Genomic DNA, 20,097 nt, shown 5'->3' on the forward strand with positions numbered 1-20,097 from the left:
CAGAGGGTCAGAACAAACGCAGCTCATCTACCTAGAAAGAATGGCTACTGAACACACGTGACAATTTCACTTTACTTGCTCACCCTAAAATATTTGGTAAATTCTTTTCTCCCTCTCCTGACAGTGATACACAGTCCTAAAGAACTACTTCACCTTTTTGTTTTTCAGTTATTTTCTTAGAAAAAGCAATTGTAGTTACAAGCAAAAAGAACAAAGCAAAATGCAACTGAACTTAGCACAACCGGAGGTCACTTGAGCAAGTCACAGAATAATATTATCCAGCTCTTCTAACGAATCTTTTACTCATCAGGGCAGTTTCACTTCTGCTACAGCAGCAACAGACAATCTCAAATTCAGTACACACACGTGTACCATTCCACCCTCTCCAGTAGAGGTGAAGCCTACTTACTGCTGTCATCATCTCTGTGTCATTATGTGCAAACACAAAGTGACACAAGCCCTTATGAAATTTATGTTTAGTAGAGCTGCTGAAAGGAAATCCTATTTAATTTGTTAAAACATACTCTTCAATCATTTTGCTGTACCAAACTCATCTCTGCTTCCTTATAAGGATGACTGAAACCTTCTAACCTACACAGCTCTTGATGTTAAACCTAGCATGTTGCTGTGTCTCCATACCTGACGCTTGGTATATTCGCTAACATGTGATAGTGCAGCTCCTCTAAGAACGTAAGCTAGAAGACCAATGCAATGGTCCAGAAATTTGGCAATCCAGAAATTTGTCTGGTTGCCAAACATAACTCATTTTAGTAAGCATACAATAAAAGTTCCACCAACAGTATGATTTTAATTATATTTTAAATCAATTCTGATTCTTTATGAGGAAAATACTAGCTTGAGCACCACTGTAATTTTTAAGCTTCCATTCAAATGAAACCTTCCAGCATTTTTTCCTAATAGGCCATTGCAGTTTAATGAGTCCATAGTTATCTTTCCTTATATTCAAAGTGAACATAAACATGAAGACCGAGGATTTTTGATTCAACTTTAACATATAGAAAGACAAGTATTTGCAGAGATGGTTTTATTCTTCAGAAAAACAAAATTACCTCTGTCATTAATTGCAGCTGAAAATATTTCTGTTCTTGTTTCAAAACTCTGAACTATGAAACCACATATCCACAAGATTACTTACATTTGTTATAAATATTTTTCCTGTGGCCAACCAACTGACTGTATTTTATTATCCCTTTAGAGAACTGAAACTAATTCCAACTATCTGTCTTTGTAGCAGAAATCTGTAAAAAAATAAATCACTGAAGTACACTGGGGATACAGGGATAGACCTGAAGTTCAGAGCTGTTTTGCTGCATTTCTATTTTGTTCATCTTTAAATATCTCTCCACCTATGGCAAAGCCTGACTTTGCCACCAGCTCCACTCCACTCCACTGATGGAAATTACATAATTGGTGTCAGGTAGCTGGTTATCACGAGCCGACTGTTATCCCCTTTGGTTGTGTTTTAATACATGAAACTGCAGAACCATGGCAGATATGAGGCATTCCAGAGCCAACAAAAAAGTTAAAGTCTGAATAATTAATGTTATAGTACTTTGTATACCTACCATAGTTTGTTGGGTTTTTTTTTTGACAGAACAAAATATGTATAGCTTACTTGTTTGTTGGGGTTCTCCCCAATACAATACTGCCTAGTGAGGGTGTGTCTGCCAAAACAGGATTTGACTGGAAATGCTGTTCTGACAAAAGAGAAAATGCAGCACACTTTGCAGTGAAAAACTCCACAAACCTAAATGTCGGTTTGTTTTCCCAGATGACAGTACAGTCATTTTCTCAACAGCTTTGTTTAATAAGTTGTTGGCATTACTGCTACTCTGATTTCCAAGCTGAAGCTCTCAAGCAGCCAGAGCAGTTTCCAATGCACTGCTATGTCTTTCTGTTAGGAGATGCTTACGAAGCAGACCACTTCTGCTCTATTTTGGTGGTTTGGATGGTCTCCTGGTGTGGGCCTAAGACAACATGCCTGCCAGCCATCCAAGCTTTGTTACAGCACAGGCAAGGATAACTACGACCTTGCCTATATCAGAGAGTCCTATCTTTTTCTTCAAAAGTCCAGGTGCTCATGGAAGCACCAGCACCACTGCACATACTTGCCATAGGAGTCACATAAATATCCAGAACAACCTTAATATCTAAAATTATAGCTGACCTACATGTGCTATGTATCCGTAGCTGCATCTTGTTTCTCAGATAGTCAAAACAACTTCTTCTTGCCCTTCTACTGGAGATTTAGTGGGAATTTATTTTTTTTTCTAATTTAATTTGCTTGGGCAACACGTAGTTACCCAAGTGGCATATAAAGCACTACACTATCTGTTTCACTGCTTCCACTGGAGAAAGCAGTGAGATACTGTGCTAATTGATTTTACTGTAATGACTGACTTCAGCCTTACATCCACAGTGCAGAAGGGTGACAGCATAAATCCCCGTGACTCTGAATAACAAGACTGAGAAACTACATGTTGGGATGGTTGGAAAACAATGCTGTTCCCTTTCAAAAGCATCTCTGCTGAGGTTTACAGGAAAAGATGGTGGCAAAGCACTTTCAGTGCTATAGAAATTCATATTTCTCTTTCCCCTGTGGGAATGCAAATAAGAAAATGTCTATCTTGCTCCAAAGACAGAGTCTGAATGACCCCAACAAAGAAAATCTATTCAATTTTCTCATCTTCCCCTGAAATAGAAGCTTAGATAACAGAAAGTAAATAGACAAACTAACAATATTCAGAATTAGCTCACTGATCAATTGCCTCACAATCATTTAAAAAAAACACTGATCCAGTGTCTCCCTACAAAGAGAAAATAAATGTAACTAGCTACAAACTCATGTGGAAAGCCTAATTATATACAGCATGCAGAAAGACCAAGGTCCAATTTATCATGAAAATGTTCTCTGAAAACAAGGCACACAAAACCAAAAACAACAACAACAACAAAAAAAACTGGCATTTCAACAGTTGTCCACTAACAACACTTTTCTGTTTCCATGGCAGTAGACGGTAGAATCCAAAATTGTGTCATTTTCTTGTTACTTACTTAAAAAAAAAAACAACCAACAACCAAACAAAACCTTCACAGGAATAAAAATTCAACCCAATAACCGAATGGAGGCATTCAGGACTCACAGAGCTGTCAACATATTAGAGCCACTGTGTGAGACATTGTCAATACTACAGCAGAAGTGAAGAAACATTTTTTTCACCTCCTACAGAGCTATGACATATCCCTAGAAAGAACTCGTTATGCCACAATCTATTGGACTCATAATAAGAGTTGTGCCATTAGTCCTCCAGTGTCACATTTGAACTGCTCTGGAAAATAAGTGTATACACCCAAATTATTCCTATGCACGCATCTACCTGGAAACCAACTGGAACACTATTATATATAAAACTATTACACAATTAAAAACTAGCTGCATCTCTTATAAACAGAGTAAACAGACTAAAAATAATTAGCTAATATTAAAGACAGTTCCCAAGTCAGGTCTTGTCTGTAGTAATCTGTGTCATCCTTAATACGATTAGCAGCAACAAAAATACCTAAAAAGAAGGAAGACCTTTTTACTGCTTCAGGCTCCAAATGTGGCTGGTTTCCCTACTGTAATTAGGAACTGACGTTAACCACACTAGTTATATAAGTAAGAAGCCTAAATTCAAAGATACTGCTCCAAACAACCCCAATTATGTCCTAGATAGATACTAGTATCAGGAGAGAAATAATTAAAAAGTTTGAAAGTACACTGCCTTTACAAGTCCATTTAATCTAGAAGTACTTATGTTTCTAGTCAGGTTGCTCAGGGGTATTCACCTTATGCTCTCCACACCTTTACATGACTTAATTTCTTAAAGTTTATGCAAAATTTGCAGTTAATGCTTTTGGAATAAAAGCATCAGCAATTTTCCAGCAATGCATCGCAATGCAATCCCTGCTTAACTACTTAATACTCCACCCTTATACTACTTATACCTAAACACTCGTTGGCAAAAAGTAGAAAACAGGCTTATTTTCCTTACATCCCTCCCTATATTTAAAACAAATGCCAACTGCTAAAACCAAAATACCAATCCTGTGTGAAGTTGGTAACAAGCTGACAAAATTACAGTGAAGAACCAATAAGCATAAGCATTTTTTAAGGTAAGATTCACTATGTTCCTCACACTTGTTCCACTTCGGCTGCTTAAACCACGAGGTTTTTAGCTGCTATTATTGGAGTGCTGCAAGTGCAGAGTTTTAGTAATTCAGAGCCTGAATTTTTGACTACATTATCCGTAACAAACTTTGAATATGACCTGCCCACTGACACCCAATGACCTAGAAAGCTACACCAGTAATTTAACAGAAATATTTGCTTATGCCACTGGTTTATTTCAACCGTTGCATTTGCAACATAAAACCCACCCATTCATTTCAACCATTACATGTGCAACAAAAAAACAAGGGTGATTGATTGATTAAATTGCACTGAGTATGCTAAGCTGCCCTGAGATGGCTATTGGCTTGATCTAGCCACTTTGTCATCACAAAACCAAGACACAAATGTGTACTCACCCCTTAGTTTAACTACAACCAGATTATTCAGGCTTAACTTACACTGATTTTAGCAGCTTTTAACTGTATGGAAAACCTGATGGGTCTTTGTTTCTCTCTTGTCAATGGAGACACACTTTTGAGACAAAAAAAATGTCTGAGAGTGTTGATAATAAGTAGAGAAATAAACAGAATGGCTAATGGGAACGACTTTGGTTTTCTTTCTTTCTGTGTCATTTGGAGTTAATTGTCTACAGTCATATTCACTGTTTCCCAAGAAAGATGGCTGCTTCCTAGTAATGTTCAGGGTTTTCTAAATGCCATAATTTAGGTAAACAGCAACCACCTACTCATTTTGACTTATTTACATGCATAACTCATTTGCTCATTTTATATTGAACTCACAACAGAATACTTTTTATATAGAGCATTAGATAAAAATTTTACAAAGATTTCCACAATCATGGGCACTACATCAAAAGATGTGGTTTTGGGGTAGTAACATCACAACCTCATAGCTGTTTAGCACATACAAGCTACTTACTTAGACAACAGAATTTAATGACTAAATTTACATCTACAAAATGCTAAATTTCTTAATTGTACACAAACTGCTTTACTGCTGGAATTCAAAATGTTTTATCTTTCTTAGGTATTGCCAAAAAAATAAACAAAAAAAAAACAAACCAAAAAAAACCCACCAAAACCTGGAGCAAGTATCTCACTTGATTTAGCAAAAGTCTATGGTCACAAGAACTAGAATGACAATTATTTTTACTTTGCCAGAAGACTAAAATATAATGGGAAGCAATAATGAAATGGGATTTACAAATCTAATGCCTGGAAGAGTTCAGCCATAAACTAATCTCTGCATAAAACCATCTTCAGAGGGGGAAAAAAAAAATAAAAAAATGTTAAAACAAAGGGTAAAAAAGGTTCACAGAGTTTAGATCTTTATTTAAAGAAGCCAAAACTATGCTAGTATGGAAGTTAAGACTACGGTCTTAATTTTTTAGTATTTATTGAAAAAGGTTTAAATAATCTGTGCACCAGACTGCTTGGAGTTTGTGCTAAGCACAAAACTTGAATACCAAGAAAAAGCCCTTCAGATGAGAAAATAGCTTGCTCTGTAGTGAGAAACAAAGATGATGAGGTATATTCACTATTAATAATTTTCCAATGAGTTCCTTAGGTGGAACATATATATTTTTAAGTCCTTAAAACATACACAAGATAAGTTAAATAATATTTGCTAAAAACAACAAAGGTTTACATGTCATAGTTTACAGACTACTTGCGTCAGCAGGGATCAATCTCTCAACTTTTTAACCCCAGGAATAATTTTCTACTAAAAAAAATTCCTAAAGTATCCTGTGGTATTTTACAATTAGTCCTACTTCTTGGCACAGCCGTGATCTAAGGTAATTGACAAAATAATGAAAAGAAACTAATTCATTATTAATTTTTTGTGTGCTCCTACATGAGAAAAGGAATAGACAACCATACTTAGGTCTTCATCCCGTACCCATACCTCTGTTTGCTTAAGGGCAAGTTTGTGCAGTCTTCAGGAATGATGACAAAGTAATACTCCTAGGTACAAGGCTGGAGGTGGACACAAGTGGAGCCTTGTTAAAATTCAAAAAGCTTTAGCAAAGCCATTCCTTCCATGCAAGCTTCTTTCCAGTGTCATAGAAAGAGATTCCATAGTTGATAGAATCTTGGTTTTGTTGGCGTAAATAACACAGTTTAAAATGCTGTTTGGAACAAAATATTACTCATTTCATATGTGTCTGTTCTGATAACAAAGAAGGAACTGTTCCTTATTACACAGCAAGAAAAGTGAAGGAGGAAAATAGAGCAATGAAGTTTAAGAGTACATTTATTTCGTAGTCACTGGTATACAGATTACAGTACCAAATTTTTCAACTCATCAGAATTTCATATGAAGAGATACAAACCACTAATTAACGTAGAGGAATTCAAGTCTCAGTTATACATAAACTACACAGATGAAAATGAGAGGAGCATCTGTTTAAACTGGAATATTCACAATGCATAAAGCAGCAAGTGTGTGAAAAACTGAACGCTCAGTAAGTGGTGTAAGATTTTGGATCAGTTAGGAACTACAGTCCATGAACTAGAGAGTCTAGGTTACAAGGAAGTCTAGTTGGAGAAAAACATTACTTCATCAAATTTATGAACGTACCAATTTGCTATGAGACTTCTTAAAAACAAAACGGAGAAGGAATAATCACAGATTAAACCCCAAATAAATTTAAAAAAAAAAAAAATACCTACTTTATTTACACTCTAACAAACAGACTGTTCTTTCTGAATTACCAATAAACTTCACACACCTTGTTCTACCCACAAAAATTAAGTCTGCTGTATGAAAAACTCTGTTACACATTTGGAAAGAAAATACAAGTATTTACTGAAATAGACTTCTTGTTGGAGAAGTACTCACTGTTTCATTAGAGAATATACATTTTTATACAAGAGCACTAACATGATCTGCATGTCACAGATATGTAATGTTTTCATACAGGTAGGTTTATGCAAACTATAAATTTAGTACTTAGGATCACAGAAGGCTTAAATAAATAGCTACCTTTCAAAGACAGCCTTCTTTCACACTACAGAATACTACAGTAAAAGCATAGTAATTTTAGTAAAAAAAAACATCCATTGCTCTAGTTTTATACAGTAAGTAAGGAAAACAGTCTCTCTAAAACACTTAGAGAGTAAAAATTCTCATCAAAACCAAACCAGAAATACCTGCATTAAGGAAGACACTGCTAGTAGCTCCCACCTCTAGGCTCATAGTTCCACAAGAATCTCTAATGTAAAGAAACCTGCTGACCTTTTCTTAAGCTTGACATATCTGTTGTTGCTGAGTGATACTGAAATTCAGTAACAAAAATGCCTTGAGGCTGGAAAAATGTCTTTTGATTAGGACATAAAATTCCACTCAAGTTGGAATGAAACATTAAAAAATGGAGACTAACGTAAAAAAATATTCCTTAATTTCTCTCTTTTGCCTTTTTTTTTTCTTACTTTAGAACAAAACCCAACCCAGCACTGGAACTAGATGCTTTATGGGGCCAGACTTCAGAGTAGCAAAGCAGGAGCAGCAACACCTGCACTCAACATATGGGATACATCTTGGAATTTGCAAAATAAAGCAGAAAGTGCAGGCTTTGCAATAGAAATGATAATTAAGAAGCAATTCTTATTTTTGCCTTTAAAAAATATTTCTACAGAGAGAAAAATACTGTGTGCTTGTATTTCATAATACTGAATTATTCTGACATGAAATAAAATGCTTGATTTTGTATTTTAAATAAATCCTGAGTTCCATCATCCATTTACACTGATTACTGTCAATCAGCAGTTCAATCTTGGTTCAATTTTCAGCAGTTTTATAGCACAGGAACTCCAGTGCCTTTCAAAAGTTCTATACCTGGGCAAGCATTTGAATCAAGACCACAGATTTAATAAAATTGTTTAGTTACATCTTAGAGATTATACTTTATATCCTAGAGAAAAGATATACTTCACATTCCTATTTCAGTCAGCATTCTCTAGTTTCGCTTATGAAAATCTTACTGACCAACCAATATCATGTTTATTAGTTTTTTCTCGCCATTTTACAAAATTGCATCCTGGGATCCTGAAAACCTTGAGGAAACAAAGGTTTCTGTAATTTTTTTCAACATAGTTCATCTATTTAAATTTTTTATTAACATTTTGACATTTACTTCTTTCAATCTTATATTAGCTTTCCTTTGAAACACCAGAATTCTCCATCTTCTTCGGGAATATACTTACTTACAGAAATGTAGATTTAAGTAATGTCACCTATTTCTGGAGATACTGAAATCATGTATAGTTTGTAACATAGAATCAGAACCTGAGAATCCTGGACTCGACTCTTGCCCATCTCTAACTTGATGTAGTTATATCTTCCTTTATCATGGCACCAAAAGCAGCAAGTTTCTTTCTTTGCAGCAGGAAAGGGTGTATTCTCTCATTCTCAGGCCCACAGGAAAATATATTGGAAGATCTAAACTTAAGCTCATCAAGTTATCTGATTTATCTAACGGAAATGAAAAACTAAACCCCTAATGTACAGAAATGTTATAGTCTCCAATGCAATTAGAGCGGGTTGCTAATTTTAGATCATAATAAAGACATTCAGAGCTTTACTAATTTTCTCATCTTTCTCTACCATAGAATGCAGTATCATATATTCATTCTCTTTTCACACCATTCAGTGTATGGCAGAACATAGGATCTCAATTAGCACTAACTCTTGGGAACAAAAATGTACCAGTTTCAAGGGGTTTCAGAAAAAGCTGATAGCACAGTAAGAGTACATGCCATTGGGGTTTATCTTCCTATCACTAATATTTGCCTGAGGTAGAAAGGAACTTACATATGACCACGCAAGACAGGCCTCCACTTACTCATTCTGAAAAATGGGTATCCACAGTTGCGTATCTTTAAATTTCTACATTATGCTTACATTCTAAATCAAAAGATTTTAACAGCAAATTTTTCTGTAAGAATCTTTTTGAGTGTTAGCTCCATATTAAAATTAATTACTGCTCCTTATAAGCTGCTGACTTCAAAATTCATTATTTTAAGCACTCATTTTAGTTTAATTCAAAGTAACAGCCTGAAATACCCTAAAAAAATTACATCCATTAAAAGATTATATATTATTAAAAGACAGAATTCTGTCTTTAAATACAGCATAAAAACTTGACCTTGCCTATAACATTTCTATTGCTACATCACCATGAATCAGAAGCCAACTGTAATCTCCCTTAATATCTCTATTAACCAGATAATTTAGTTCTACAATACGTTTAATAGATACAATAACTGATACACCTTACAAAAAATATCACTGTATGTGGACAGAATCTGCCTGAACTTTGGGGATCCAATAAGATCACTTGAGACGTAAGAGTTCATTTGCTAATGAGTTAGATCACCAATTACCTAGTGAAGACAGTGTAAAGCTATGTTTGTATAGCCCTCATGGCTCGGTATTAGGGTCAGAGTTTTTTAATCTCTTATCGATGATCTGGATGAGGGCATTAGCTGCACCTTCAATGAATTTGCAGACACCACCAAGTTGGGTGGAGTGTTGATCTGCTGAAGGATAGGAAGGCTCTGCAGAGGGATCTGGACAGACTGGATCGATGGGCTGTGGCCAGCGGTACAAGATTCAACAAGGCAAAGTGCTGCAACCTGCATTTGAGCTGCAACAACCCCATGCAATGATACAGGCTTGGGACAGAGTGGCTGGAAAGCTGCTTGGCAGAAAAGGACCTGGGGGTGCTGACTGATGACTACTGAACAGGCACCCAAGAAGGCCAACAGCATCCTGGCTTGTATCAGAGTAGCCAGCAGGACTATGGAAATGATCTTCACCCTGTACTCGGCACTGGTGAGACTGCACCTCAAATACTGTGTTCAGTTCTGGGCCCCTCACTACAAGAGAGATATTGAGGTGCTGGCGTGGGTCCAGTGAGCTGGGAGCTGGTGAACAGTCTGGAGCACAAGTGTGATGAGGAATGGCTGAGGGAACTGGGGTTGTTTAGTCTGGAGCAGAGAAGGCTCAGGGGGGACATTATCACTTTCTACAACTACCTGAAAGGAGGCTGCAGTGAGTTGGGTGTCAAGTCTCTTCTCCCAGTTAAGAAGTGATATAGGTCAGGAGGTAATATCCTCAAGTTGCACCAGGGGAGGTTTACATTTGATATTAGAAAAAATTACTCACAGAGAGGGTGCTCAGGCACTGGAACAGGCTGCCCAGAGCAGTGGTGGAATCACCATCCCTGGAAGTGTTCAAAAACCATGTCGATGAGGCCCTCAGTGACATGGTTTACTGCTGGACTTAGCAGTCCTGGAGTAAAGGTTGACCTTGATGATCTTAAATGTCTTTTCCAATCTAGTTGATTCAATGATTCTATATAGGAAAAATGAAATTTGGGTTCCTTCAATTTCACATATCTTCCAGATATGCAAACTTCCTGAGGTAAATTAATGTAAACCGTTGCTTATCAGGAAGAAAGAATTCACCAAAAACCCTGAACAACACACTACTTGGTAGACAAAACAAGCAAGTAATTCCAGCCAAGACAGCTGTTAAGCCTTTGAGAAATTTCAAAGAAATTTTAACTTGCAACTAGTACCAAATATAGAATATTTAGAAAATACAAGTTAAAATACCTACTGCTCTCTGAAGTTATCTGATCTCTGATTTCTACTTTTAGCACAATATTTTAAGGTATACAATGGCTGTAGTTAAGTTTTTCTGCTCACTTTAGATTAAAATAGAAGATATTCTGAAATAACATTGGTATAGCACTACGTATACATTAAATGCCCACTATTTTATCACCCATGCTTGAGATATTTCTAAAAATCAATAGTCCCAAAATTATGTCACTGTTTTAAAGTTATTTTTTCCCCATTTCCTCTCAAAACCATCTACTTTATTACTTTTAGAGCCACTAAGACCAGTTCAGCGAATTATATTCCATCCATTATTACATTTCTTTTTAAAGCTTCCCTTCAGCAAGCACAGGGTCTGTATGAAATAGTGAATGCATGGGAAAGAAAACTTGACACTGAATCTAGAAAACCATATGTTCAAAAATAATTTTTCAATATGCTTAGAATGTTTTATATAAGATACAGCATATTTACACATTTTCTATTTGTGATGATCATGCAGTCCTTTGGACAGATTAGCAGCAATGAAGGAAATATTTTGAAAGATTAACATTTCCTGTATGCACTGTTAAGACTGGGTTTATAGTTCCAAAAAGGTTGTGGGTTAAACAATTTTATCTGAAGACAAGCAATGGAGAATAAGCAACTTCAGTTCAACGTCCAGAAAAATAGAAGATGGTCTTACACCTGGGCAATGCAAAAGCTGTGGGCTTTAGTGAGCTGCCAAGAAGAATTAATTCTGAGGACAGTCACAAAGGAAAAAAGCACAGCTATGGGTTTGGGTCCACTGAAACTCTGAACAAGCCAGATCATTCAAGACTGGAGCTAACTGACTGGGATTCAATGCAGTTTCTTAGGCTTCAGGAAATGAGGCATGTACACCCGCGTGCACAGATCTCCATTTCAGTTCCACTTAGACCATTCCACAAGTAGGGGAACTAAAAGCTACTTAAGGCACAGAATTATCTTACATCTGAGATTATGGGCCACTCCCATGTCTGCCACAAAACATTAGCCAATAAACTGAGGAGTTTTCCAAAAATGCTTTCTTTGGAGAATTAAATTACCTTCGTAGATGTAAAAAAATCCAATCAGTGCATTTTCTGAACATGCTCCCTAGGTCTTCTCTTTCTCATAAATATTAATGTACAAAATCAGAGGCCAAGTCATTCCAAAATTCATACAGTATGTATAAATTTAGAAGTCTTAATGTGGTATTAGCACACAGAAACGGTAAACATCACACTTGGTTTTTAATACATTTAAATGTTGAGTATTTTCCAGTAGAACACTCCCAAGGGACCTAATTAACCAAATGATGATTTTTCAGATTAGCAAAGAAGCTAGGTATGTAGAGGAAAATACAGGCTAAGAAGTTTGAATATGCACTAGTGATAAGCATATGTTTTAATCTCTGCTCAGTGTAGTTGCATGATGAGAAGAACTGACATTTATTTTCTTCTTTTTACGGGGTGGCCCCGGGTTATATAAGGTTATTTCACATGAAGACTCAAAATCTCATCTGTCAATTCTCCCATTTGTGATTATATTAACATAAATTAAACCATTATAACTGAACAACCTCTAAGCCAGGAGAGGATGATTCATAATTAATTGATGTCTGGCATCAGTGTCAGGAAAGATCTTGGCTTTATGGCTAGCTGGAAATTAATGACAGTTATTTCTTTATCAGATGACAGGTAGAATAAAATAAAGATGAAAGAAATTTGAAGTATCAAAATACTAAACAATACAAATCAGAGCTGCCCAGTAAATGAAAATGGTTTCATTCACCCAATAGCAAATCAGATAAGTCTCCCACAGAAATCACTCTGACAATCTGATTCATTAACCAAAGTTTTAGAAAAACTGTTTAAAACTACTATTCTATCTGCCATTGAACCAATACATAAGCAATGACAAATACTACCCTTTACCCTGAGTGAGCTCATGGATGTATCTTTAATGCTACCCTTTCAAAATGTTAAGTCTCCTAAAACACAGTCCTACTGATATTTTAGTATGCCCCTAAAGGAAGGACCATGAACAGAAAATTAGTCACAATGACAGAAAGCTTTTATATTCAGTTGAGGATACATATGACTTTAGCACGTTATTCCTTGTAATTTCATTTTTTCACAAATAAATCACACTGAATGTGAACAGTACTAACAGGCATTTTTAAGAGTTTAAAAATGAAAAATATTTTTAGAAGTTTGCTAACATGTTGGTAACTGTTCATAGACTGTGTATATCTATCACATTAATGTACACATGTATGTGCAAGAGTAAGTGATTTTCATTTAAAAAGCAGTATCATTAGTTTTTGCTGCTTCACTATTTCAGACATTAAGACACTTATTTTTCCTATGTAAGAACAAAGTAAAACACTTTTTTATTTAATAAGAAATACAGTCTAGCTTTTACTGCTGTACATAACAAATATTTTACATATACTTCTACTCTTCTATTGAATTATACAAGAATGCTATGGATGGTTTGTCAGATCTCGATTAGCTCATTTTTCATAACGCTCTCATGACACTTTATATCATTTACACAAGGTTTATTTGTCAAAATCCCATAGCACCTTTCTGACAACAGATGTTTTGAAATGCTTCCTATTTTGCTTGGCAAAGGCTTATTTTAATGGGTTTTACAGTATGATTTCAGTGAAGAATTCAGTGTTGATTTAACTCAGTTTCAGAAAAATAAGATTCATAAATGTTCATTCTGTAACTCATATAAGGCACTTTTAAAGCAACCAGCCTTATAAAATGTGGGTTTTTTTCCAAATAATCATTCACTCTAAATTATTCCGCATAAGTCCTTTATGTAATGACTTCTGCTTGTTTCTTTGTTTTTCCCTCCTAAATAGCATGCAACTTTGAATCCACAGGTACTTTATGTACCACTTTACTCATCAGGAATATACGCAGCAAAAGATACAATGGATTTTTCTTTCAGCAGGAATTCTTATGGATGAGCATAATTCTGAGACCTTAATGTAAATCAATGGATAAATTATCACAATGTCTCCATTTGAAGGATTCTTCAAATAACAAACTTGGGGGTCTAGTGCTGCAGACTGCACAAGTAAATAGCCCTTTTCCTGATTATTCTTACTGAAATCACGTGTAGCAGTGGTATGGGTTAACAGCTGAGATATATTTTAATCTAGTTTTCTTATTCAAGAATGTCACAAAGTGCTTTACGAAAAATGAATGAATGAGGAAGGCTGAGTTCATGAGTCTCTTTAAAGCCTCTTCCTACCTAAGAAAATGTTTGGCATTTTGGTCCTGTGAGACAGTCATCTCCTCCTCAAACCATTATATAGTCAAATACAGAGTTTTTCCCCAAATAAGGCTGCACAGGTGGTCGAGAACAATTGTTCAGTTAGCAAATCCCCCTCAACTAGTTTTCATGAATAAGTATCACATGTGTAAATTCACTATCATAAACCAAGTACTCTATTACCTGTTTGAGCACACATGCAGACTGTCTAAAAAGAAGCCACCATAGGTTTTTGCCACTGATATTTTCTCACTCGTCTTCCCTATACCACAGTACTACCTAAGAATGGCAAGATTTGGCTTGCACTAGGAGTTACAAGAAACAATCCTTACAGCAATAAAGTCATGTAAAAATAAAATTGCATGGAATTTGTCATTTATGCTATTTCATGTGTAAAGCATGGCAAAAAGCAGGATCAATCAGGACAGATCACTGATTATGCTTCTTAAAATTATCTTCTGACCAAACCTGGAGAGTAGCTATAGTATACATACCAAACTACAACACATGGTGGCATTCTTCAGTGTAACAGGGTTGCTTGTACTTCACCACTGACTTGTAGGTATTAGCCAGGTTTTGAGTGATACTTAACTATTTCACTCTTCATCATACAATCCCTTTGTTCCAAAACTACTTGTTTCCTGAGGATGAGTACAAGATAAGTCACCAATATTTCTGAACGCTGTTAAATATCGAGTACAATACCACAAAATAAAAAAAAAAAATAAAAATAGAGAAGTCACTGCAGTATCATTTAACTCCTTTTATTTCTAGGGTTCTAATACAAAGTGCTAGGTAAAATGCAGTCACCATGGTACTAGTTTAAGCCATCTCCGATGACTACCAGCCATCTACACCAAAGAACTGCCTGCTAAACTTGTGGGTGTTTATGAAGAGGGCCTTGACCTGGGCATTCACAGGGATGACAAGCAGCTCTCCTACTGCTGCCGGCTGTGCCGGTGACTAGGGAGTCACCGGAACCCTGCACCATGGCCAGGCTGCACCTGCTAAAGAGAAGTGGGCAAGCGACAGTCCCCAGGCGCCGAGCACTTAAAAACCCTTCCACACTGTGAGCTCTTTGTCCTTTAAACAGAAACACTGGCGAGACGGGGACACACGGGCAGAGCTCCCGCCACGCCGCCTCCCTGAGCCGGCGGTCTCTCTACCCCGGCGCCCGCCTGCCGCGATCACCACCCAAGCCCCGGGGCGGGGCGGCAGCGCAGTCACCAGGCAGGCGGGCGGTCCCGACCGACGGCCGTGCCCCCAGAGCCCTACGCCCGCCGGCAGGGACCGCGAGCCGCCCGCCGGGAGGAGCAGCGGTTACCGCCTCCCGCCGCGGCGGCGCCCGGCCCGGCCCGACCCGGCCCGGGAAGTTTCTAGCCACAGGTTGCCCTCTCCCGCCCGCCTCCCCCGGACCCCGCGGGCGGGCCCGGCCACAGGGACGCACCTTGGCGCCGCAACCGCCGCTTCTTGAGCCCGAAGATGCGGACCTTGGAGAAAATGTCCACCAGGTTGCCATTGCAGAGCCCGCGGTTCTTGCTAGGGCTATTCCGCCTCCTGCTGGCCGAGGGCCGGTCCCAGTGCTGCTCCCTCGCCTGCCGCTTCTGCCGGATCAAGCCGCTGGCGATGGCCGCTGCCATGGCTGCTTGCCGGCTCGCCCACGGGCAGCGGGGAGGGCGGCGGCGGGGCTCAGCCCCGGCGGGGACCCATCCCCGGGGGCGCGGGCGAGCGGGAGCCTTCTCCGGGCCGAGGCGCGGCTACAGCGGGTCACTCCCGCCCTGCGGCCCGCAGGAGCTGCCGCCGCCAACGCGGGTCACCGCATGGGTGCCGCTCCCGCCGTGTCCCGGCGCAGGACCACCTGCTTGGGTGGCGGGTGTCCGCGGGCTGGCTGGTGGCGCCGAGCAAAGCGGGACGAGCGGGACTCGGGGCAGAGCCGCGCCCGGTCAGGGCGGGTCGGGCCGGGTCGGGTCGAGCCCGACCGGCAGCGTCGCCTCCCGGGGTTGCCCCTCAGCCCCGCGCCGCCGCCTGCTCGCCTGGCGCTGCCATCGCCGCGGCCGGGGCGGCTACCGCCGCCTGTTCCAGGCTCCCGCCTGATGATTGCCAAGTGCTTCAGAAATCAGCATCTGGAGAGAGCAATCTTCTTCTCCGGGGAGAGCTGTAATCACGGCTCTTCAGTCCCACCCCGCTCCAGCCTCCCCTACACACGCACGCACACACACAGAAATGCACGCACCGCTGGAGCTTATTTTGTCCTCCCCAAGGCGAGGGGCGGCGAGGGTGCCAGGGGTGGAGGAGGGACGGGGGACAGGCAGGAGAATAAAGCAAAGGGGGGCGAGGGGCGGAGGAAAGAGGTGCTGCTGAAGCGGTTCTCTGGTGGGAAGCAGCGGGTTCCCGGCGGATCCGCCGAAAGCTGCTTCTGCTCTCTCTCAGCTTTCGGGATTGATTCGTACTGGGCTCCCGCCCTGCGGCTCACGGCCCTCCCCGGCCATGCTTCTTCGCACCAGCTCCCTGCCGCCTTTGCCGCCGAGCCTGCGGTGATGCCAGAACCTGCCCCCGTTCCCGACCGGGGAAGCTGTGGGGCAGAAGAGGGAGGGCGATGGGGAACCCGCCCGTCTGCCCCTCCTCGCCCCACGCCTCGGTACCGGTCGGGGCATGGAGGTGTAGTCCGGCGGGAGAGGGGTTCCTGCTGCATGCGGAGGTGTTAAGAGCCCTGAGGAGCACTCACACGTACGAGGCGGAGGGTACTTTCTACCCAAACCAAGACGCGATCTTTGGGAAGAGAAGGTTTTTGCACGAGTACACTTTTACCTCGGAATGCTAACTGGTTTCCGAGGTTTCAGAACCACCAAAAGAATTCCACTACCAAAAGGGCACCCACAAACAGCCGCAGTAGATAGATTTATCTATCACCAACACTTTACTGTGAGGGTGGTGAGGCACGGGAACAGGTTACCCGGAGAATCTGGGAATGCTCCACCCCTGGAAGTGTTCAAGGCTAGTTGGATGGGGCTTTGGAGCATTTGACTAAGCCCCAGCCAAGCTCGCTAGACACAGAATGCCTAAGGAGTCTCTGCCCCAAGAAGTCTCTGTCCCCAAGGAGTCTGCAGTATGCTGCAGATAATAAATACCATATAAAATATGATATTCCATCTCTTTCCGTTCATCTTTTCTGTTGGGTCTTCTCCCTTTTCAAACAAGGGGTCAATGTTTTCTGGATTTACTTTCTGCCAGGCTAATGGTTAAACTTCCTGAAGTTGCAACTAATCAGAGGCAAGTAGAAAAAGGAAGCCAGCAGCTACACAGAAAAAAAAAAAATGCAGGGTTATCCTATAAGGAAGGACAGATGCTCACACAGGGAAATATCATGTAATAAATATCTAATTTTAATAATGTTTTAAGAATACTCTGATTTCTTATTAGATGGTTCTTTAGAGAAAACAGACTTTGAAGTGTAAATATCTATCCAGCATAATTCACTGCTTTGCAATGCAGAAACTCCTAGGAAAGTGTAAGTTCTTGTTTCAGCAGAGGCTTCAGCATCTCCAATACTGACCTTTATTTCCCTAAATCCTTTAATCTATAAACAGCTATTTTTGTAAGGAGGGCAAAAGTGTATGGTGGGAACTCCCTTATACAGGGATTTTGTATTAATGCTAGACCAACTAGGAGCAGAACATGCACAATCGGATCTGGATAATACATTTTAATTCTATTTAAGAGTGTCTCTAAAGAGATTCAGCTAAAACGCATTGGATTTTCTATCTGGTGATTTTTACAGAGCAGCAATTTCCTTACAACAGTAACAATTACCTTAACTAATGTAATTAGACAGTGAGGTGGGTTTTCTTATTTAGATTACGCTGTTACAGTTTTGCATACTGCTTCTTTTCCTTACTTCCCAACAGCAGACAAGACATGGTATTGCCTTCTTTAAGTGTCCTCAAGACAGAAGCCCTCCTCCAAATGCTGTCCCGGTGGGTCCCCCAACCCCATCCCTGGTCCTGTCCCTGGTCCTTGTCCCAGTCCTGGCTGTTCATGCCCGATGGACAGCTGAGCAGAGGCTGGATAAATGTGGCTCTGGGACCTCCCCTGCCACTAGAGGAAGAGGTGACAGGACACAGCCCAATGGCTCCTACTCAACCTGTCTCCAAACAAAGGAATGAATGAGAGGGAGTAGAGTGAAATAAAGGCCAATCCTCCACTGTCTTTAATTTTTACAAGAATTTAGGAGAGGAATACCTACAGCCCTAACTTTTGCACAAGAAACTCTCCACAAAGATGTAGGTTCCACATTTCCTTTCACTGGAAGGGCCTCTTTATATTATCCAATCATGCTATGCACTATATACTATCTACTACTATTGTTCCCTTTCCTTAGTTTCCTTCAAATACTGGGCCTTTGCCAAAGTGCATTGACATTCCTCAATATTATGATTCTCAGGGTGATAGTAAAGAAAGGAAAGAATGAAGGTGAAAATGGGCAGGATGCCTATAGACAAGAGAAAATGTGATTCTTACTCCAGAGATCAAAAACAATAGCTTTCTCCTTGCATCTCAGAAATGCGGAGCAGTTGTTTACAGTTCGAGGTTTTGCAAAGAAAACTCAAGAGAGCCATCTGCTGTCTTAACCTGTGATAAAATGTGTGCAGTTCCAGTCAAAGTGAAGGTTCTGCTAACAGATGGTTTGTACAAGTATGAATATATCGGCTACCTTAAAGACTAGTGACTGCATGAGTTTATACATTCAGGACAAATGGAAATATCTTAGCTTTAACTTTTGGAACAGTATGACAGAATTTTATTTCTGAGTAACAAAACTGAGGATATGAAAACAAACGATTAAAAGCAAAAGAGGGGGAGAAGTGATTTTCAATACTTTCTGTTTTCCCATCTGTTCATTTCTAACTGCTAATTTATTATTATTATTATTCAGGAGTTTTCTAAACCAAAAACGTTTCAGAATATTTAAAATTACTTGCTTGAATTAATTTTGGAGGAAAACACTCAACAGATATAAAGTGTGCATAAAATGCTTTATCGTATACTAGGGTATCAAACCTTATTATCCTAAATTTATTTTTTTTCTGTATTACTGGGGACAAGCCACATTCTGTTTCATCTAATTTAAAATGTAAATTGCAGTGTGGTATTTTCAAACATCAAAGGTCAATATTAAAATGTACACTGCTAATATTTGTGTATATACATGTAATAGTGACACATAAAATACTTTTATAAGGGCTTCCATGATGAAAAATGAGATTTTATGCTTTATATTCTAGCCTAACTTAGATCTATAGGCTGTAAAGTTTACAGAATCAGAAATGTAATCCTTATGGTTTAAAGAATTGTGTTTGCTGGCTTGTTTTATTGTGTTTGGGGTTTGTTTTCATTATTATTTGTGTATTTTAATATTTTTTTTCTCCCACTTGTATGTTTTGCATTAGGTTGGAAAGAGTTACAAGTTACAGAGTCATTTTTGGTCAACACAGATATGAAAACCCTACAAACTTCATAAACAATTTCATAAGACATAAAAATGTCTTTCTACAGGTACACACATACACACACTCCACCCACATTTTCTCCTCCCAGATATCTTGAACCTATTCTTTATATTAAAACCAAATCAGATCAAACCCTAAGACAAATATCCCAGGAAGATGTGTGCTATAGTTGCAAACAAAGTTAATACCTTACTCCTTAAAACTCCATTCAAACTTCAAAGGCTATTCTAGGAGTAAAAGTACCAATTTAGGCATAACAGTTGCAAGGTATGCTTAAGAGTACATCTGGGCCACTGGGAGCATTTAATGTCATTCTAAGCAGAGATGTCTCAGCAGTGAAAAAATACTTGTTTATAAATTCTGATGGATACATTTAATCAACATTCTGGTGCTTTTGATAAGACATCAGACTGATTACCAAAGGGCTTTTATCAGCTAAGGTTGTGGTTCTGAACATCTGTTGGTACTGATCAAA

General features: G+C 39.3%; 1 protein-coding gene across 8 annotated transcripts in view; it reads right to left on the reverse strand.

Annotated features, from left to right (window-relative positions):
* The window catches only part of FGF14 (fibroblast growth factor 14), a 398,044-nt gene that overhangs the window by 120,119 nt on the left and 257,828 nt on the right, over positions 1-20,097 (reverse strand). The window contains exon 1 of one of the 8 annotated variants that reach the window (XM_057402111.1): positions 15,563-15,919. The exons of 6 other annotated variants lie outside the window; for them this stretch is intronic. In XM_057402111.1, the coding sequence (XP_057258094.1) occupies positions 15,563-15,755 (193 nt within the window). In that variant the 5' untranslated portion in view covers positions 15,756-15,919. Of the gene's footprint in view, positions 1-15,562; positions 15,920-20,097 lie in introns of those variants that run through there. One more of the 8 variants, XM_057402109.1, reaches the window with a different exon arrangement.

The sequence above is a fragment of the Pezoporus wallicus genome, unplaced genomic scaffold (genome assembly GCF_028554395.1).
Source record: "Pezoporus wallicus isolate ANWC-B61680 ecotype Strahan unplaced genomic scaffold, APGP_CSIRO_Pwel_v1 contig_6520, whole genome shotgun sequence".
Classification (NCBI taxonomy): domain Eukaryota; kingdom Metazoa; phylum Chordata; class Aves; order Psittaciformes; family Psittacidae; genus Pezoporus; species Pezoporus wallicus.